Source organism: Camelina sativa, chromosome 1 (assembly GCF_030686135.1).
Source record: "Camelina sativa cultivar CO46 ecotype springtype chromosome 1, ASM3068613v1".
In the NCBI taxonomy this organism is placed as follows: domain Eukaryota; kingdom Viridiplantae; phylum Streptophyta; class Magnoliopsida; order Brassicales; family Brassicaceae; genus Camelina; species Camelina sativa.
The window spans coordinates 5,345,025-5,365,732 of NC_141880.1; the positions used below are offsets into that span (position 1 = coordinate 5,345,025).

At 37.1% G+C, this 20,708-nt stretch overlaps 5 protein-coding genes and 1 pseudogene across 12 annotated transcripts; 3 read left to right on the forward strand and 3 right to left on the reverse strand.

Annotated features, from left to right (window-relative positions):
- Nucleotides 1–48: 48 nt before the first annotated feature.
- On the forward strand, nucleotides 49–2,440 carry LOC104777939 (TATA-box-binding protein 1). Of its 2 annotated transcripts, XM_010502267.3 has the most exons (10): nucleotides 49–421; nucleotides 633–714; nucleotides 814–901; nucleotides 1,084–1,155; nucleotides 1,250–1,300; nucleotides 1,436–1,480; nucleotides 1,568–1,660; nucleotides 1,806–1,907; nucleotides 2,000–2,073; nucleotides 2,174–2,440. In XM_010502267.3, coding segments are annotated over exons 2-10 (603 nt in total). In that variant the 5' UTR covers nucleotides 49–421; nucleotides 633–637; the 3' UTR covers nucleotides 2,175–2,440. The 2 variants fall into 2 exon arrangements, with proteins under 2 accessions (XP_010500569.1, XP_087307914.1); XM_087451788.1 differs by lacking the exon at nucleotides 2,174–2,440 and having other exon boundaries at nucleotides 123–421; nucleotides 2,000–2,074.
- Nucleotides 2,441–4,022: 1,582 nt separating this feature from the next.
- On the reverse strand, nucleotides 4,023–5,009 carry LOC104704634 (uncharacterized). The gene has a single exon (XM_010420689.2). The coding sequence runs from the start codon at nucleotides 4,995–4,997 to the stop codon at nucleotides 4,113–4,115; it is 885 nt and encodes a 294-aa protein (XP_010418991.2). The 5' UTR covers nucleotides 4,998–5,009; the 3' UTR covers nucleotides 4,023–4,112.
- A 2,113-nt stretch (nucleotides 5,010–7,122) lies between these two features.
- LOC104777950 (YTH domain-containing protein ECT2) lies at nucleotides 7,123–11,053 on the reverse strand. Of its 4 annotated transcripts, none has more exons than XM_010502278.3 (9): nucleotides 10,580–11,053; nucleotides 10,187–10,263; nucleotides 9,953–10,097; nucleotides 9,784–9,863; nucleotides 9,129–9,701; nucleotides 8,424–9,023; nucleotides 8,124–8,336; nucleotides 7,891–8,037; nucleotides 7,123–7,805 (listed from the first exon to the last, which is right to left on the reverse strand). In XM_010502278.3, exons 1-9 carry the CDS (start codon nucleotides 10,605–10,607, stop codon nucleotides 7,641–7,643), a joined length of 2,028 nt encoding a protein of 675 aa, XP_010500580.1. In that variant the 5' UTR covers nucleotides 10,608–11,053; the 3' UTR covers nucleotides 7,123–7,640. The 4 variants fall into 4 exon arrangements, with proteins under 4 accessions (XP_010500580.1, XP_019101480.1, XP_010500586.1 ...); XM_019245935.2 differs by having other exon boundaries at nucleotides 9,129–9,704; nucleotides 10,580–11,050; XM_010502284.3 differs by having other exon boundaries at nucleotides 9,784–9,854; nucleotides 10,580–11,017.
- Nucleotides 11,054–11,640: 587 nt separating this feature from the next.
- LOC104777965 (chaperonin 60 subunit beta 2, chloroplastic) lies at nucleotides 11,641–15,226 on the forward strand. The gene is made up of 15 exons (XM_010502297.2): nucleotides 11,641–11,834; nucleotides 12,053–12,269; nucleotides 12,375–12,500; nucleotides 12,580–12,717; nucleotides 12,806–12,901; nucleotides 12,990–13,232; nucleotides 13,306–13,540; nucleotides 13,649–13,818; nucleotides 13,912–13,989; nucleotides 14,077–14,148; nucleotides 14,240–14,344; nucleotides 14,437–14,529; nucleotides 14,620–14,712; nucleotides 14,789–14,912; nucleotides 15,009–15,226. Exons 2-15 carry the CDS (start codon nucleotides 12,066–12,068, stop codon nucleotides 15,020–15,022), a joined length of 1,791 nt encoding a protein of 596 aa, XP_010500599.1. The 5' UTR covers nucleotides 11,641–11,834; nucleotides 12,053–12,065; the 3' UTR covers nucleotides 15,023–15,226.
- LOC104777985 (uncharacterized) lies at nucleotides 14,547–17,196 on the reverse strand. Of its 3 annotated transcripts, none has more exons than XR_766369.3 (4): nucleotides 16,994–17,195; nucleotides 16,084–16,703; nucleotides 15,795–15,967; nucleotides 14,547–15,422 (listed from the first exon to the last, which is right to left on the reverse strand). XR_766369.3 is itself a non-coding variant. In XM_010502331.3 (3 exons), exons 1-3 carry the CDS (start codon nucleotides 17,051–17,053, stop codon nucleotides 15,910–15,912), a joined length of 738 nt encoding a protein of 245 aa, XP_010500633.1. In that variant the 5' UTR covers nucleotides 17,054–17,196; the 3' UTR covers nucleotides 15,641–15,909. The 3 variants fall into 3 exon arrangements, 1 of the variants encoding a protein (XP_010500633.1); XR_766370.3 differs by having other exon boundaries at nucleotides 14,547–15,665; XM_010502331.3 differs by lacking the exon at nucleotides 14,547–15,422 and having other exon boundaries at nucleotides 15,641–15,967; nucleotides 16,994–17,196.
- Nucleotides 17,197–18,192: 996 nt separating this feature from the next.
- On the forward strand, nucleotides 18,193–20,617 carry LOC104777997 (F-box/kelch-repeat protein At3g13680 pseudogene; annotated as a pseudogene). Its single transcript, XR_015558152.1, has one exon. The product of XR_015558152.1 is annotated as an F-box/kelch-repeat protein At3g13680 pseudogene (transcript).
- The last annotated feature ends 91 nt before the right edge of the window (nucleotides 20,618–20,708 follow it).

Genomic DNA, 20,708 nt, shown 5'->3' on the forward strand with positions numbered 1-20,708 from the left:
ACGTTCATATAAAACCCAGCAAAGTACCGTCATCGTAAACTTTTTCTGGAAATTCCAAAAATACCCTCGAAATTACAAAGACGGTCAAGGGTAGCATAGGCATGTATAAATAGGTATAAGATGGGGCATAAAGGCATCCCCAAATCCAAGTCGGTGAGCTTCTCTCTCTCTCATAAACAGATCTAAAAAACCAAAGAAACGAGAGAACAAAATCAGAAGGCTCTCTCCTCTTCTTACATATATATAAAAGCACAGATTTATAAATCTTTGTTTCCCTCTCCCACCCGATTCTTTTGTATAAAAGCTTCAACCTTTCCTCAATTCTTCAGTCTCCCTTTCGCCTAATTCCTTCATCGTTTCAAAGCTACGAAACCCTAGTTTTCGTGTTCAAAGCTCGGATTCGCTCGCTCCTTATCGAAAGGTCTAAACTTTAATCCTCTCTCATCATGGGTTTTTGTTCTGAGTGTAACCTCTTGAATACGATTGGATCTTATGTGTGTCATCGTTGTTTTGGAAGATTGAAAATTTTAAAATTGTCTCTCAAATAATTGAAACCCTTTTGGTGTAGTTATCTGATAAGACTTTTATAGCATATTCTCTTGTATTGATTTTGGTTTTGTGTAATTATTTAGAGGGAATGGCTGAACAAGGATTGGAAGGGAGTAATCCAGTGGACCTTAGCAAGCATCCTTCAGGGATTGTTCCTACTCTTCAGTGAGTTCCTTTTGTTCCTTTGTTTTACTCTCTTTAAGGTTTTGTGTTTTTAACTCTTGTGGATAATAATAATACGTCTTTTTGATGTTTTTGTTACAGAAACATTGTTTCTACGGTGAACTTAGACTGCAAGCTAGATCTTAAAGCTATAGCTTTGCAGGCTCGGAATGCTGAATATAATCCTAAGGTATTTGCATTCTTTTGTTACATTTTGTTTTGGTTAACGGTCAACAAGTTTGTTTGGAATGCGTTTGTCACCTTGAATGCCGTCCTTTGTTGTTTACCTGAGGATATAAAGAAGTGGTGGTCTATCCTACTGTGGCCATAGCTAAGTTTGTCTAACTTAAAGGTCTCGTTTTATGTTTTCAGCGTTTTGCTGCGGTGATAATGAGAATCAGAGAACCGAAGACTACAGCATTAATATTCGCTTCAGGGAAAATGGTATATCTCTTGGTTGGCAATACTTTTTCATACTACTGATATTTTGATTCTGGTTTGAATTCTCTTCTTAATTTGGGGTATAATCTACAATTAGGTCTGTACTGGAGCGAAGAGCGAGTACTTTTCAAAGATGGCTGCAAGGAAGGTAACTTTTTTTGTTTTTCGAACCTCTTTTGTTTAACTTGGTTATAGCTATTTTGACAGAATCTGGATCTTTTCTTCTTTCCTTTAGCTATAATCCGGATGTGTTATGCTAATAGTCGTATGTTTTGTTGTGTAGTATGCTAGGATTGTGCAGAAATTGGGATTCCCTGCAAAATTCAAGGTACAATTTCTACCAATACTTTTCCCACTGTCATTATTTTTTCTTAGCTTTGTTTGTGCTAAATATTTTCATGACTACATCCTGCAGGATTTCAAGATTCAGAATATAGTAGGTTCTTGTGATGTCAAATTTCCTATAAGACTTGAAGGTCTTGCTTACTCTCACGCTGCTTTCTCAAGTGTAAGTGATCTGATCGTGAAACCATTATTGTTTTTATGTTGAACTTCAAATAGCATAGTTAGAAGTTAAACGTCAAACTTTTTGAGATAAAAACGTTGTTCTGATGGCCAATTTACCTCTCTCTCACACATATTGGGGTTTCCAGTATGAGCCCGAGCTCTTCCCAGGGCTTATTTACAGGATGAAAGTGCCAAAAATCGTTCTTCTAATCTTTGTCTCTGGGAAGATCGTGATCACAGGAGCCAAGGTAAAATCTCTCTTTCTCTTGCTATGTCTCTCTAGTCTCTAGCCTCTAGCTCTTCTGCCATCTGATAAAATCCTGAGGTCACTCGCTATCAGATGAGAGACGAGACCTACAGAGCCTTTGAGAATATATACCCCGTCCTCACGGAGTTCAGGAAGATACAGCAATAGTATGTAACACACACTTTAACTTTTCTCATCTTTCTTAGTTTTGGTTGATTTTTCGATTTATAATTGCATGAACGTAATTGTTGTGTTTAATTTTTATAGGATCACAGATTTGGAGGATTTGTTCCCTGCGAAACTAGTTGTGCGGTCTTAGCACCTTGGAGTTGCTAAAGCTTGCTGAGAATCTGGCCCTTGAACAAAGGCTTTCACAGTCTAGCTAGACTCTCACCTTGTGTTTTGGTTCATAATAGAACATTTGTAAATACACAATGGAAATTCCAAAGACAATTCTTCGGTTCTTTTTCCAAGATGTGTCTTACATGTATCCTCTTCACTTCCCACATATGTTAAATGTACAACTTTAACTCAGTGTTGAGCACCAGCTTCGAAAGTCTTGTTTAGCATAGAGAAGTCAAATCTTAACGACGATGGAGAGTTCCAAGAACATAGGGTGAATACAGAAAATGATTGTAGAATACACTACATGTATAAATCCATTACACAGTCGCTTTGATTCAATCACTACTTCCAAGATAAGAGGCAGAGGTCATGTACATTGTACAAAGCTCAGGTTCATTAGTTTGCAATGAAAGATATTGGCGAAAAGATACTAATCTAGTTTAGCATAGAGCAGCCAAGATTGTGAACAAAGATTGAGAGTTTACGTACATAGATTAAATGCAGAATGACCTGAACCACTAACTACGGTTGCAGACTTGTTTTTTTTACTCTCAAGAAGCAACACTCAACTATAGTTGCAGAGATCTCGGCCCCAAAGCCTCCTGTAACAGGAGCTTCATGGCTAGTCTGCAACCAAAACAAGCAAATACATACTATAAAGTTAGGACACACCATCCAACATTCTCGTATAAGCTAACCAAATGTTCTCTTTTGTTAGTCTCAGAAGTGTACGATCAGGCGTCTGCTAAGAAGAGACATTGGAAATGGAATACATATACTTCTGCCTCAGATAAAGGTATCAACAATAAGCTTTTGGTAAGAAGATGCACTTTGATAACAGGGGCATGACAGAACAAAGCAGGGACTGAGAGTGGTACTGTCCACCTTGACCACCAGCTCCGTACGATGCCCTTATCGTAAGCCGTACAAGTTCCATACAACCTTAACCAGTTAAAAAGTTGACAATTGGGAGTCTCAAAACCAGAAGATCCACTACAAGATATGATTACCTCCACATTTAAACTGGCTGCCACTAGGGTATCTGAACTTTGCAGCCTCATTAACAATCTAGAAGGTAGAGTTTATTCAACCGCATAAAGACGAAATCGTTAACGTTTATTGTTGGAGTCTTATAAACCACCAAGGATAGTTAGGAGTATGATTACTTGAACGGATTTAAAAGAGAGAGAGAGAGAGAGAGAGAGAGAGAGAGAAATATGAATAGTTATGTTCCTTGCGAGTGGGGAGATTTATTTAGGGACTACTGGACTAGAGACCATCTCCGGGAGAGAGCCATACGCACCGGAGAAGTTATATTGAGTTTAAGAGGTATCCATGGAACTGGTAAGCGTGCTAGTGGGACATATTGTTTTCAGGTCACATTGAGAATATCATGTTTTTGTAGGTAAGACTAGTCTTCATAGTTCACTATTTGGGTTTCCAAAGACTGTTTATTACCAAGAACAGATACATATTTAAAAATTAATAGCGAGAGTTGAGAATTTCATTTGTAAATATACTGAAACAAGTATGACAACTCTTGACTCCATCAGACAGATTCTTCATCAACTTTGTGCAGTCATTGATCTCAAAATGACAGACTCTAAATTAAGAGTTAAAAAGTTGATTGTAGCCAGACAAACATCAAAGACATATTCAACAGAAACTGACACAGAAAAGACTAGAATATTATTTTAAAAAAGCACTGATCTGATATAATGTGAACCAAACAAGGATTTCATGTTATTTACAAAAGCCTAGCTAGTGATAAAACATGCATATATAGATGTAAAATTCATAGAGCGATATGTTGAAACTTGAATACTATAAACTTCTCCATGGATTGAAATCCAAACTAGTTTCAACCGGAATAAGAATGATCTTCATGGTAAGGAGGCTGGTTGAGATCAAACCCTAATGGGCTCTTAGCTTCATCTGGAGAATCATTCACCTCCACTTCAATTTCCATCTTTATCTTCATATCAACAATCAAACCCTTCTTATCATCCATCCCACCATCACCTAATACCTTATCTTTTTCTTTGTAGCAACTTGAACTTCTTACCTCGGCTTTGGGTGATTCCATAGCTTTCTTCATCCCATCGTACTTGCTTGAAGTGTAAGCGATCATCATAAGAATGTAAGCAGCTTCTTGAACATCAGCGGTCACACGACTCATCATCATGGATCTACTCATCACACCGTCCACCTCCTCCTCATCATCATCGTCATTATCATCATCACCCAAATAGCTGAGCTTGAACTTGTCTTGTGGTGGAGGAGGTCGTATCCCTTTCCAACTCCGGTCAGGATGTCTCCTCATATGTCCGAACAAAGAGTGCATCGTTTGAAATGCTTTTCCACAAAGACAACACCTAATCTTACCTTCCATGTCAGTACTAATCAGATCTATCTCTTTCTCCTTGTCTTTCTTCACCAAACCAATCTTTCTCTTGTTCTTCTTCGTCATCTTCAACTTCTTCTTCATCTTTCCCTTGTTATTGTACTCAGTCGAGTGGATCCTCACGTGACCACCATAAGCCTTACCAGAGCTAAACTGTTTCTTACAAATCACACAGAAGTGTTTCCTTTGCGGAAGCTGCTGCTGAGTAGAGGACTCATCCTCTTCATCTTCACTTCTTTCATCAGGTAAGTTCACCTTCACCCCGATTTTTCTCCGGTGAAACTCTTCAGATTCCGATGAAGAAGATTCATCACCGTAAGCGTCTCTTATTCTCTTCAACATCTTCTAAACCTCTAGAGAAGAAGAAAGAAATGCAATTTACTTCTTTTTTTTTTTTTGGTTAAACGTTTTGAGAAATGTTTATTAACTTTGCATTTTGGCTTATGGAAACAATAAAATCTGAGCGAGATTTAAGCAAAAGATTTATGACTAATGGTATTCTTTCTCTCTATGTATGACTATGAGGAGAGAGTAGCTATAGGGATTTGTAGAGATTTTGAAGCCTAATTAATTGTGATTAGCCAAAGGAGAGAGAGAAGAAACCGGATTAAGAAGATTTCACTGTTTGCATTTGCATTTATCTATTTACCTATTTTGGATGTCAAATTTATTTATAAACCGTTGTATTATTATTATTTATATTCATTTTAGATTAAAACGAAACAACTTTTGAGAACACGGTTATGATTTCATCGAAGAAAATCTAATTTGGTTAAAAGAATTATACTAGGATATTATTAGTGTGTTTTATTTAATTTGAACTTTATATAAGCTTTTATCAATCTCCAAAACAATATCTACTAACCCTTGCATATACATTCAAATGAATGAAAATCAAACATTTGACAACTTGTATAAACGTTTTGGATCATAGTATAACATTTTTTTGGTGAATATTTTTTTTTAAGTTGTTTCTAGCTTTATATAAACCTCTCCTGATTCAAAATGTATGAAATTTCAATATCCATTTTTAAAAATATTTTACTTCTATAACTGTTTAACTTTATATTGATAGAAGGTATTATCAAATATTGTCAAGATTTTGACCTATTTTTCAAAACTGAAACTATTTTGAAACTTCCAAACTAATATCGTTTAACAATAATTACTTTGACAAATGAGCAAAATGGCAGTTTTCCCATCATTTTCGAAGAATCTTGCAAACAATTCACACAGATTAGTATCAAGTATCAACTTGTGAGCCAAGGAAGAATTAGCAACGAAAACGATAATAGATGAGGTATACTAGTAGATATATATACGAAACGAAACAAGCCTTGTTTTTGGTTGGCATGTAGAAACAGAGAAGGGAGTATCATCCAGGCCACAACAAACTCTGCATAAACGCTCAACTATACTTGCAGAGGTATTATCCCCAAAGCCACCCCTGTAACAGGATCTTCATGGCTAATCTGCAACCGAAGAAAGCAAAAACATTTACCCGCTCAAGGTAGGACAATGCTGCTTCCCGGAGGAGCTTCACTGAGGTCTCAACGATTTCTTTATCCCAAAGGATCAGAGTCTTGAGATCTATCAAATCACATGATATTCATTTTTACAAAAATATTGTGTTTAAGTCATCTGATTTACCCAAAGACTTGTGAAGTATTGCAAAACATTAAAAAAAAACTACCGTTTTCCGCGTCAAGACATGATTGTTCCATGATATTGAGATGTGCTCCACATCCAACAAGATGTTGAGACCACTAAGATGTTGAGATGGCAATAACTGGATAACACTGTAAAAGAATTTTTGACCACTAAGATGTTGTAATAGCAATGAGACCTGGAAACAAAACAACAACAGAAGAAGTAACCGTTGCAGCCAAACCAATGCCGAAACCATCATTGCCTTGCTCGCCAAGAGGAGGTGAAGACTGAAGTTTCGTGTTTTCCTGAATCGTTGAGCTAATCCAACATCTTCCCCAAATACATAAGACCTTGATTCATGTGGCTCCAAATACATTATCAATAATAAATTAAAATGTATCCAAGTAAGTAACATGGATTTTAGGAATAAAACATGAGAAAGTCTCGTTGAGGATCGGTTTATAAGGCCAAGTGATCTGTAGAGCTTAATTGATAGCAGAGTATGATAGCTGAATGTGTAGAGCTTGATTGATAGCATAGTAAGTCCTACCAATTTCATTGTAGAAGAGCTGCCATTTACACAGAAGTTGAGACTCTTTCCAAGTAGTTTTCAGATTGATACTGACAAATTTTTGATACTTTCAGCTGGCAATCTCAAGCTAAGCCTATCACGGCGTTTACCACATCAGCTAACGAATGCATTAAAAAGGTGAAATGGAAATAGTGCTTACACTTTTTTGGTTTAGGTACTCTTCTTCAATCTATTGATGCCAACTAGATTATGAGATTGATTCAGATAATTTTGGAGAGTTACATAAGCAAGAAAATGTGGCCAGGGCCACCTTAGATTCTAAAGAACTCATCAAACAGAGTCTGAAACCAAAACAAGAAACAAAAGAAACGAAAAACGAAGGAGACAAACTCTGCCTAAAATCCAACAGAAATCAAAAACAAAATCCCACCCTGCTTTTATCTCTTCTTTTTCTCCTCTAATTCTTCCCACAATTTAGTAGGTCCTATACGGCATTTTTACAGGGTAGGGATCAACATAAAATGAAAATTAAAAAAAAAAAAACAAGATAAACTTGTAACGACGATGCGATTAAAAGAAAAAGAAAATGAAAACAAGAAAGATTTGAAAGAAAAAATAACTGGGATTTAAAACTTCTAAGGGCAAAGAAAAGGAGGATCGCCTCAGGTACTAAAGCAGCTCCCTTCCCATGCCTGCTTCAAGGCTCACGGCAGTCTTTCTTCTCAAGAGAAACTGTAAACGGGATTGTTCATAACTTCTCTCTTGTCCGTTTTACGCTCAAGCCGTGAGCAACATCCTCTAAGCTAGCAACCATTTGCCACCACATCAACTGGGACTGGTTTAGCAACAGATCCATTCTCAGCAACCTTGACATCACCAGTTGTTTGAACTGCTGAAGGAGAATCTTTACTCGCTGAATCCGCAGCTGCAGATTCCTTTTTTTCTTCGCTCGTCTTCTCCTCACTTACCTGTTAAGTTTTTAATTCATTAGAAACATTCTGAGTTACATATGCTTAAATGAAAAAAATTCTGAAACTGTTTTCTTGTAATTACCTGTTTCTGGGTTTGCTGCTGCTTGGCTTTCTTCTCCAAGATAGTCTTCTGTCGAACCTCGTAGAATGAAAAATCATCCAAAATGCAAGTCTTACTGCTACGCTCCTTGAAAATTTTCACAATCTTTAAACCTTGCTCCAACTTGACCTAACATGATTAAAAGAAAAACTTCAGCACAAGAAGACTATGTTAATCAGTAAAATAAGCCATCAAGATATGTCAAAAATCTTTACCTCTTGTGTGTCTCTGCTGTTAGTAACAGGTTTGTTCTCATTGTTCTCAAGAGTGATATGTTTCAGCAAACTGTTTGGAACATCCTTCACAACATGCCACTTGAGGGGGAAAGAGCCAGTCCACTTATCTTGCTGCCAGTACTCCACATTTGTGTTGAAATCTACTGGTCCTGTCATTTCAGCAAGACCAACAAATTGTCCACTTGCATTAACCTGAAAGACAAAATGGAGTATACAGCTCAATATCCTAAAATGTAGTATAAAGATCACACCATTTGATTTTCAGAATTATGTACACACCGAGAAAAAGAGAAAGATGGGACAGCCGCCAGGTTTCTGCTGAGCTTCCTGGTATGCGGCAGCAAGCTTCTTGTTTCCATTTGGTGTGCTAGCCCAAACATTATATTTAATGCTCTTGTGCACATCATCCTCACTGTACGACTTGATGATAAAGAACATGGCATTTGCATAATCCACTGGGAAATCTTCCTTGTTGTACTGTTCTCTGTCAGGAACAACAACACATGTGCTATCCGCCTCCCCAACCTCAGTTACATTTGGTTCTCCAGTCTGCTCCTTAACCTCTAAGCTATCTTCTAAATTTCCCTTCTGGTTCTTTGTGCCCTTAGCTCTAGGTCCCCTGTTAAGTTCATTCAAACCATCTACATTGTTCTCATTTCCGTAGAAGTAACTGTTACCCCTTCCCCAGCTTCTGTATTTGTTGTCTGCGGTCACCCATCCTCTTCCATTTGATCTTGAATCATAACCAGAAGAACCATAACCCATACCAGATCTCCCTGTGCTACCATACTGACCATACAACTTGTTTGCCGAATACATCCTGTTGTAGTATCCCTGAGTTGTACCATAGCCCGTCATTGATGCAGGCTGGTTCATACTCTGCATAGAGCAAAAATTGATTGATGGATCAGTCAACAAAATTGGAGGACATGAGCGGCAATGAATAAACCAGTAAGTACAATAAATTATCAAAAGACATCATACCGTGTAGTGAGAATTTGAGCGGTAGTTTTGGTTCCTCGATGAAGGTACAGTGCTAGATTTGGAATAGGAGGAAGCAATTCCACTACCAGACACAGGTCTCTGCACATCTGAGTACTTAGAGCCATCATGCCACGGGACAGGAGCATAATACCCATCATAGCTATACCTGGGATCCTGCTGATACCCAGAACTGTAACCTCCTCCTGGAGCACCCATTCCATACAAATTACTTGAGGTGTTAAGTGCGGTCTGGTTAGTAGGTTTCACTGGAGCTGATCCATTACTTCCTTTAGTGATACCAGCAGCAGAAGCAGCATTATTGCTATCCGCAGGAAGTGTCTTCACACCAGCAGCTTTGTTTGCGGAGAGATCCCCCTGGGTAGGAGTAGCCACAGATGAAGCAAATGGTCCACTGTTTGGAAAATAGGTAGGATACTGGTACTGCTGAGCACCAAACAACTGGCCATCTCCGCCAACCTGTGGGACAGGGCTTGTTGCTGGCGAGTAAGGAGGATATGGTGCATAACCGTAACCTTGAGGATACACAACAGTTCCATTCTCTCCATAAATTCCCTGCTAAGATATTGAAACCTGTCAAGGAGAGAAAACGTAAAGAAGATGAAAGGCAAATAAGAACTAGTCAGCAGACACTTACAGAATTCATGTCAACGCCCTCAGGATTTGTGTAAGCTGCGTAGTCAGTCCACTCTTGACCACTCCCATATGCTGATGAAACTTATACAAGGAGAAACTTTTCAGCATTGGTGAAAATCTTGTGAGATAATGATTATAGATAGTGGGTGATTTAGAGGATATGAAGGTACCATTATAATAATAGGGAGTGTAGGGAGTAGGAAGATAGCAAACAGAAGGGTCGGCAGCATCACTGGGAAGCATTGGTGTCAAAGATCGATCGTACGAAGGAACTTGACCATGAACATCAACGCCTCCATACTGGTACACAGCAGTCTGCACAGAAGTCGTTCTTGTTAAAAAAAAAACTGGAAGCTCAAAAGTTGCGAACAACAGAAACCAAAATAAAAAAATATGGTACTCACCTTCTTGTTAGGCTCAGGGATCTCAGAAGCTTTAGCTTGCGAGTCCAAAGATAGTTTCTGCAACAGATCTGCAGCTTCTGTAAACAAGGGGTGAGTCAAGGAAGCACATACCTTCGTATAGAATTACACAATCAACCATTAGAATAGTGGAACGCAGTCACTTCCAACCCTAAAAAAAAACTTATCAAATCAATCAAACCCGCCACAAAAGAACCGATTTCAATCAATAACTCCCAGGAGAAGCTTAACAATCGAGAAAGATTGAAAACACAAACTAAATCTACGAAATATCAAATCAATCTGAATAACAACTGAATCATCACCACAAAATCAAGATCCAAACAGAAATAATAACGAAGAGAAAACACAGATCGATAAAAAGAAAAAGGATACGATCAGCAGGAGGAGCAACGGTAGCCATGATAGGGTGATTCGACAAACGAAGATTTGGATAGATCCTTCTCGGATTAAAAGGGTGGATGCGACCAATAAAAGATAAAAAAAAAAAAAAAAAAAAAAGAGAGAGAAAAAGAAGGATAGAGAAAACCCTAAACGGAATCAGAAAAACCCAGATCGAATCTAGGGTTTAAGAGATAGAGAAAGAAGAGAAGAGAGAAGGAGAAAAAAAATTGGCCGCAGCCGCCAAGGAGGAGGAGAAGGGAAGGGTTTTGCTTCGGGAGGAAGAGGAAAAAAAGGGTTTTGTCTCTGTACCTCTCTTAGTGATTCAAATACATCCACGAATCAACCACCTCACCTCACCCCCTCTCTCTCTCTCTTTCCTTTTTTTTTTTTATTTTTTTATTTTTATTTCTTCCACCTTAAGATATTTCCTCTTTTGTTATAAAAGACTATACACCTTGTGGTTTTGGTTAATTACCATAAATATCTCTTTTTATATACTACTGTATATTTGTTTCCCTTTTTTTTTTTATTGGTACTCTTGTAATAAATAGATAAAAATCTGTTGCCAAAATTAATAATTTTCATTATATAAAATTTAGCAAATTGTTGTCAAAAAAAAAAAACAATTAGCAAATTGGTCAAAGTTTTTATAGTTTCCATTAAACTCTAACTTTTCACCCAATATATTCATTGAAATATCTTAAATTATGTATTCAACTTTTTTTTATGTTTTGATCAACCTATTTAAAACCTAAAAGCAATTCATTTAAGATAATAAATTTAAAAAAAAAAACTATTTATTTCTTTTAGAGGAACTTACCAAGATCAGCTAAGGAAGAAAGAAATAATAAAATTTATTATGCCTTTAGTTTTTTTAAATGGGCCTATTTGATTATTATTTTTGGTTAAATAATGGGCCTATTTGATTAAAAGATAGTAAAGCGGCCCTAATCACCAAACAAGGCCGAACCTCGAACTTGACCCAGGATTCGATTACCCATCCGACGTTCTAGAGTGTTCTTTAGTGACAAAACAATCCAACGGTGAAGATTAGCTCGAAGTTTCAAGAGGCTCATTTCGCCTTTTATATATATTTCAGAGAAGAAATAAAAAATAATAAAAATCAGTAAGCAAGTGCAGTCTTCATTGCTTCAGTCGTGAAGAAACCTACTTCCTCTTCCTTATCCGGAATTAACCTCTCCGACGCCATCTCCCACCGCTTCTCCGTTGTTCTACCTACCGTACGGTAAGTACCACCTTTTTTTCCACTAGCATGACCTCGTTTTCGTGCTCTCGGAGGTTATTAGTTTAATTGGTTGCTTTTGAGTATTTGGATTTTGGGGAGTGAGCTCTGATTTTGGAATTGAGTCGCCTTTTATATCTGTGTTTTTTTAATTTTGTTGCCTCCCAGTTTTAATTGGTTATAAATGTTTATGTGTGACTGTTGGATTTTGATTTTTCCAGTGTGAGAAAGTGAATGGCATCGACGTTCACTGCCACGTCTTCCCTTGGTTCCTTGGTTGCTCCCAATGCAATTAAGTTGTCTTCTGCGGCTTCCATTTCATCAAGCTCTTTTGGGAGGAGACAGAATCTGTGCCTAAGAAGGTCCCGTCCTGCGATAGTATGTGCAGCCAAGGATTTGCATTTCAACAAGGATGGGACTACCATAAGGAGACTTCAAGTGAGAAAATTAATGAAATTGTTTTATACGGAGTAAAAGATTAGGATTTGTTTCTTTCGTGTTTTGTTTCTGATTAGTGATTACCTTTTTTTTTTTTGTTATTAGAGCGGTGTTAACAAGCTTGCGGACCTTGTTGGTGTCACACTTGGACCAAAAGGGAGAAATGTTGTTCTTGAGAGCAAGTATGGATCCCCAAGAATTGTTAATGATGGTGTCACTGTTGCTAGGGAGGTATGGAATATATTGTCTTTTCGCAGTTATGATTTCGTTTAAATTAGTTCTGTAAGCTCAAGGTTTTTCTTCTGGTTAGGTCGAGTTGGAGGACCCTGTTGAGAACATTGGTGCAAAGCTTGTAAGGCAGGCAGCTGCAAAGACCAATGACTTGGCTGGTGACGGTACAACAACATCTGTTGTTCTTGCACAAGGTTTTATTGCTGAGGGTGTCAAGGTTGGTACATTCTTTTTTTTTCAGCTTTCTCTGATGGAAAACTTAAAAACTCAAATCAGTAAAGTAATCTTGAATTTGGATTTTTCAGGTGGTGGCTGCGGGTGCAAACCCTGTATTGATCACTAGAGGCATTGAGAAAACAGCTAAGGCTTTGGTTAACGAGCTGAAACTAATGTCTAAGGAGGTAAGTAATTACTTTCCTTAAACTGCCTTCTTAATGTGTTACAAATCTACAGCAAGAGGGTCTAATGGTTATATCATGGGAACTACAGGTTGAAGACAGTGAACTCGCTGATGTGGCAGCTGTTAGTGCTGGTAATAACCATGAAGTCGGAAGTATGATTGCTGAAGCAATGAGCAAAGTGGGCAGGAAGGGTGTGGTTACCCTGGAGGAGGGTAAAAGCGCTGAGAACAACCTTTACGTTGTGGAAGGAATGCAATTTGACCGTGGTTATATCTCCCCATACTTTGTGACAGACAGTGAGAAAATGTCTGTTGAGTACGATAATTGCAAGGTAACTTTTCTAGGTCCTGAGCTACCAGAATGATATTGTGATGCAGATGGCCTAACAATTTTCTACTACGCAGTTGCTTCTTGTTGACAAGAAAATTACCAATGCAAGGGATCTTGTTGGTGTTCTAGAGGATGCGATTAGGGGTGGATACCCAATCCTTGTAATTGCAGAAGATATTGAACAAGAAGCTTTAGCTACTCTTGTTGTTAACAAGCTTAGAGGCACATTGAAGATTGCAGCTCTCAAAGCTCCTGGATTTGGAGAGCGCAAGAGCCAGTACCTTGACGATATTGCCATTCTAACTGGAGGTAGGTGATGGTTTTTAACAAAACCTATATGTAGGTATCAGTCAATGTGCCCTCCTGTTTTGGAATCATTTGTTGATGTAATCTTGTCATGTGGCTGTGTGTTCCCAGGAACTGTGATAAGAGAGGAAGTTGGTCTTTCTCTTGACAAAGCTGGAAAAGAAGTTCTGGGTAACGCTTCTAAGGTTGTCCTGACAAAGGAAATGACAACGATTGTAGGTGATGGGACCACACAGGAAGCAGTGAACAAACGTGTTGTACAGATTAGGAATCTGATTGAGGTATGTGTTTGAGTCATACTCTGCATACGAAGTCTATGATAGCTACTTTTTTTTGTATATAGCTTGCTTATGCTAATAACCATTGTTGTACAGCAAGCGGAGCAAGACTACGAGAAGGAGAAATTAAACGAGAGAATTGCAAAACTCTCTGGTGGAGTTGCTGTAATTCAGGTAAATAATAGTAATCACATGGGCTTTCTTCGATTTGTATGACAGAAGAATGAGTTCCTGATTAAACCTCTTATATTGTGGTTAAAGGTTGGAGCTCAAACTGAGACGGAGCTTAAAGAAAAGAAGCTGAGAGTGGAAGATGCTCTTAATGCTACAAAGGTGATTTTCTTTATCCAGCTGATGGGGTTATAGAGGAGCGTGTTATTCTCACTACGTAATATCTTAATCATATGACCTCATTGAGTTTCAGGCTGCTGTTGAGGAAGGTATTGTCGTCGGTGGTGGTTGCACTCTGCTCCGGCTTGCATCCAAGGTTGATGCCATCAAGAATACCCTTGAAAATGATGAAGAAAAGGTAATTGGGAAAATCAAGACCTTTCTATACGTTTGGGGATTTGCGCAAATTGCTTTGCTCTTACTGCATTTTTCAACCATTCCCACCTGTAGGTTGGAGCGGAAATCGTTAAAAGAGCACTGAGTTACCCTCTGAAATTGATAGCTAAGAATGCGGGTGTCAATGGAAGTGTTGTCAGCGAGAAGGTTATAATAACACAACATAAAAAAGTCTCCATGTTTATTCAGCTCTTGATCTACGTAAGTTGCTTAAAAAGCTGTCTTTATTCATTGCAGGTACTAGCTAATGATAATATGAAATTTGGTTACAATGCTGCAACGGGCAAGTATGAAGACCTGATGGCTGCAGGCATCATCGACCCAACAAAGGTCAGTTTCTCGCTTAACAACACTCTCATACTCTTTTTTGCTATCCCATCTGATAGATTGGATCTTTTGTATTCAGGTTGTGAGATGTTGCTTGGAACATGCAGCCTCGGTTGCAAAAACTTTCCTGATGTCTGACTGTGTGGTTGTTGAGATCCCAGAGCCAGAGCCAGTTCCTGCTGGCAACCCCATGGACAACTCAGGTTAGCCCACACATTCTGATTCATGAATACTGGACGGTGACACCAAAACTAAACTCATGTTTCTTCACCACTGATTATTTGATTGCCCTGTTTCAGGATATGGATACTAAGATGGACGGACTGGGTTTGCTCTAAAAGTTGAGAGATAGGCGAGAATTCCGCAACGAGAGTAGCTCACCGGGATACGGATTCCTTTGGCTTGCAAACAAATTTCTGTGCAAGTGTAATGATTTTTTTAACAAGAGAATACTGTGTATGTGTTCAAGATATCATATTTGGAATCATTTTGAATAAATCGTCAGTGTTCTTCAAAACGTCGGGATATCTCTCAATAGCACCATCTTATGGATGAATTATGATCGCAAACTCATACCGATCGATCAATCCCCAAAACCATGTTGAAAAACACCGAGTGTCCCATACAACTGCCTAACGAGAAGCTAACTGTTCAAATTTGGATGCCTAGAGAGGTTACAAAGCTTAGATCCTTCACCCAATCCGTTCCAATGACTGAACAAATCACGACTATGGATGGTCAGGTGAACACTATGAAATATAAGCATGGTAAGAAGCAATTCTGATTAGATATGGTAGTTCCAGTATATATATGGTAAAGACAAAGATCTGTTAAAGCTGAGCGAACTTAGAACCATCTTTGGTTTGTTATGTATGTAGGGAAGCTACGGATTTAAGAAACTGTGGTGCTCAGAAAGTAATGCACATGGTGATTTTAAATTTAAAAGCTTCTTGAATCTGATTAAGAAAAAAATCCATTAACTGGTGAAGTAAACAAGTGTAAGAGAATGCAATTCTTTTAACAATTCTAAAACCGTAACCGTTGAATAGAGAATCATATCCAAATGTGGATTCTACAATATGTACCTCAATGTAGATGGATTCTAAATCCAAAGCCGCAAACTGAACAGAGACAATTCTCAAGAAAGCTTCTTCACTTTTCACCATGGCCATATCTCCGCGTAAAACTAAGCCGAATTGATCACAGAATAACACAAACACAGCTTTGATCGCCATCATATCTTGTATCTTCTTCTTCACTGCAAATAAACACAAGGGTTCAGACAAATGACAATCCAACTAATTCTCAAGAACAACATTACTGGTAAAGTTTGCAACTTTGAAGCTTAAATTGATAAAAGGATAGATGACTAACCTAGACTCGAATTCTCGGATCTCAGCGAGTTCTTTCCCCATCAAATCCACCCACTGTACTTTCTTCTTCTCCCTTCTCACACCACCATCAGCTGAATCTAAAACCTCCTTTCTGAGACTGCTCTTCAAGATTTCCCCATTACCATGACCTTCTTCTTCCTCTTCTTCTTTTTTAACCTCAACAAGAGCACAATCTTCTCCTCTAACCTCAGTCAACAAACCATCATCCACATGATCAACAACCTCTTCTTCTTCTTCTACATGTGCATCATCATCATCATCATCATCATCATCATCGTGATCGACAACCGCAGTAGTAGAAGAAGACACTTGAGAAGAAGGAGCGTTCTCCAATTTAAGAGAACCAGATGCGTAGATATGAGGAGAAGGCTTACAGAAACAAATGAAAGAAGGGCACTGGATCTTACAAAGCAAAACCCTCATCAAAACATATGTTGCGTCTTTAAAACACCCAATCATCAAATTCAAAACACACCACTCTGTCTTCTTTGTAAAGTTAGAAACTTTCTTCCCCCATTGATGTGCCCAGATTGAGAAAATCAAAACAAAAACCAAAAGCTTCGGGCCGAGCGACAAAAGAGTTGGATTATTTCTGGATTTCTGAAAAACACAAAAAGAAAAAAATAAAGAAAGAGAGCAACAACAAAAGGGGTTTCGAAGAAGAGTTAATAACCACCAAATATATTTTTTTTTATCCAAGTTCCGATAGAATCCAAAGACCCATAAATTAAGCGTTGATCAGATGAGGAAGCAGACAAAAAAAAAAGTACAGGGACCACGCTTTTTATACTAATTGCAATAGAACAGATTCCAAATTGAGAGAACAATCATCCATGGCCATATATAATAACTATAAGTAAGTAAAAGAAATCGAGAGAAAAGGTATTTACTTTTATGATTTGTGTGAGAGACAAAGAATGACCAAGTTTTTGCTTTTTCTTCTTTCTCATAGAACAACAAGAAGAAGATGAAGATGAAGATAAAGTAGTAAGTCCTCGAATTTTTGCTTTTTCTTTTCCAGTGCCTCTAAAGGTGAAGTCTTTGGGTTGACAAAAACAAGTAAAAAGGTGAAGTCTTTGTATTTTCTTAACTGTTCCCTCGCTTAGTTAATCTCTCAATATATATTGGATTCCCTTTGTTTGTTCCAGAAGATATCAAATATTTTTGTTTTGATACTTTTTTAGTTTTTTACCTGTTAGATAATTACTAAGAAAAAAAAAATATATATATATATATATATATTTATCTACAAATTAAAATAATTAAAAAAACTTTATTTTTTTATATCTACCACTCTAAACCACATGCTTTCATCCCCTATATAATAAAACAGGAGTACACAACTTTTTTTCGTAAACTATATAATTTTTATAAGTTGGTTACAAAATATGTTATACATTAAATATAGGTTGGTTACAAAAAACGTTATAAATTAATTGGTCAATCCATAGGCTATATGAATACACTTAAGAATATCCCAAATAGTCTTCTTAAAGAGAATATTCCAATGATTTATATCATTTCTTGAATAACATCTTTAGTATTCCATGTATTGTTACAAAATATATACTGTTTGGCATAAAAATATATTCTTAGGCGTTAAAAGGAATAAAATCTTGGCAGTTTATCACACTTAATCGTGATTTTCGAGATCTTATTGTGAAACTGAAAATAAAATCTTACCTAAGCACGAGTCATATTAAAAAACTTTCACCAAACATGTTCAAAAATTAAAATAAAAACAAACAAAAAACATAACCATTTCTCATAAATAAAATTACAAAATTAACAATATAAAACTTACAAAATAGATATTTTTTTCAAGTCATTATATTTAGCATATGATTTTATTGCATAATGTTTTATCCAAAAAAACTTTTTAAAATAGTCATATAAATTATATTTTATTTTAAAATTATAATATAAATAAAAAGAATTTCAACCTGTGCTGTAGCACGGGTCCTAATCTAGTGAACTTACTGAATTTGTTTGCAAATCATCTAATAACAGGATTAAATTTATACCTTCTGTTTACAATATGCACTGTTGTGTCGAGATCATCTTGCAAATCTAAATGCATAATGTGATAACCCATGTCAAATCTAGATGATTAATGGAACAAGTCACACGAAGTTTCCACGTGAAGGAGAAGTATATATATCAAAATTTTGATTTCTATGTATTTTTCTTTAGTTGACAAATCCAGATATGATCTATAGATCACATATGTATTTATAAACACATAGGTATGTAAATGCGTATAATGCGTGTGCCAATTAATAGAGAGAATAATGATGAGACATAGGATGCTTCTGAGTTCTGACATATATATATTTCGAGATCAATCAAACTCAAAAGCCATACAACTTGTCTCTCTTACACATGTGTGAGATTTGCTTATTATTGTGTGTAGGCGTCAATCATTTATAAATTGGTCGGATACACTCCAAGTTACCTCAATCGACATCTAAAGCTAGAAAACCCACAAGCATTATTATTACCCTCTCCAAACAAAAAAGACTATAAATTGTAGTATAATCCATCATACTTAACTTTCTAAATTCTAAACATTGGCGTTAGCTTGTCTTTTTCAAACAAAAAAGAAGAAGAAGAATATTTTAGTATAAAATTACTTTAAAAAACAACATTCGAAGCATTTAATGGAAAAGTAATGATTAAAGTTCTTTTTGTTTTTAGCTTTGTCCCTAACCTAAACAACAGGAGATCAACTTTGGTCGACACAGAATCAGTTAGAAAATTAGCAAAAGTCTAGAGAGCTAGAAGGGGAGCGTGTAGCTTCCTTTTTTAATCAATCAGTGTTAATCTCTTCAACACCTTGAACATGTGGCTAATACCGTAATACATATTACTTGAAACACCCAGTTTTGAAGGTGTCTACTGTCTAATACCAATGGTGACTTTTTGCACTTTCATTATATATCCTTTTCAGTGTTTTCCTTGATTACAAATTTAGAATCATTATTTTTTTTGTGAATTAAACGAGAAAATAGATATATTAACAAAAAAACAAAGTAGGAAAAAGAAAAAGTTTATCTAAAGCGGTGACGCATAAAAATAAAACTAATCGCGTACCCTATATAGCTTTTAAAGATTTTGTCTCTGCATCAAGAAGCGATCGAGAAAGAGTGGACAAAAAGCGCAAAAACATCTGTTTGGATTAGAAAACTTTGGTAGAAGGATGAGTTTTCCCGATCTTCCAGAGGATTTAGCAGAAGATATATGCTCTAGGGTTCCAATGAAATCTCTAGGTGCAATGGGATCCACTTGCAAAACGTTATACGATTTATCCAAAAACCATATGTTAGGTACAGCAGCAAGGAAGCAAGAGTTTCGAGGGTTCTATATAAAGGATTTTAAGGTTTGTTTCATGACGTTCGTTCTCCAAGGAATCCGCGATGACTATAGTCACTACGTTAATCCACCTATGAAGGAAATAAGTATACTTGGTAAAGTCGAGCCATATAAAGTCTTTCACTGTGACGGCTTATTATTATGTGATATCGAGCACGAATCTAAGGCTTCTAAGCTCGTGGTATGGAACCCGTATCTAGGGCAAACTTGGTGTATCCAGGACGGTCACCGTTCATACAAATTAGATTTGTATGCTCTCGGATACGACAAGAACCGTAACCACAAAATCTTGAGGTTTTTCGATTACTACAGTGGGATAGAACCAGGTTTTATTAGCCAGATCTACGAGTTTAGCTCTAATTCATGGAGAGATCTTTCTGTCACTCCCGACGAGCATGCATGGTTTATAAGAGGTTGCGTGTCTTTGAAAGGAAATACTTATTTTTTGGCTCAAAAGGATGAACGTTTTTTACTCTGTTTTGACTTTACAACAGAGAGATTTGGACCGCGTCTTTATCTGCCCTCTAGCTCTTTTTCTGAAGAGCGTGTGACTCTATCTTGTGTCAGAGAGGAGCAGGTGGCTGTGTTATACCAAAGGTCTGAGACAGATGGGCCGTCGATGATTGAGATTTGGGTTACGAATAAGATTGATCCCAGTGCGGTATCATGGAGCAAGTTTTTGAACGTTAATATCACAGCTGATCTTACTGGTTTTCCTGTTGGTTTTCAAGCTGGAAGCTTCTTCATCGACGAGGAGAAGAAGGTCGCTGTGGTTTTTGATCTTGACGCGTATTTAGAGTACAAGTTTTTATACTACCAAACAGCTCATATTATTGGAGAAGATGGATATATTAAATCTGTGATTGGAGATGGTCCCGATAACGGAGATTGTCACCCACTTGTCTTCTCTTCTTATGTTCCAAGTTTAGTGCAACTTCAAATCAACCGCAAAAGGAAAGCAAAATGTTATTAATTAGTTCAACTTCCAGATCCTTGATGTGTTTCTTACTGACTTTCATTTCATGTACTCTTGAAATAACCTGTTATTAATTTCTTCTCTTTTTGTTTTGTGTTCAGTATTATGTAATTAACTTGTGTTTTGCCATTGATTGCATCTTATAAAGGATTTGGCTGTTGCATCTTATTTTCATTGCACGAGTAAGAAAAGTACGTTTCAGCTCATCATGTTACTCGTTAGCTGTTTTTTTTTTGTTAGTCGACATTCGTTAGCTG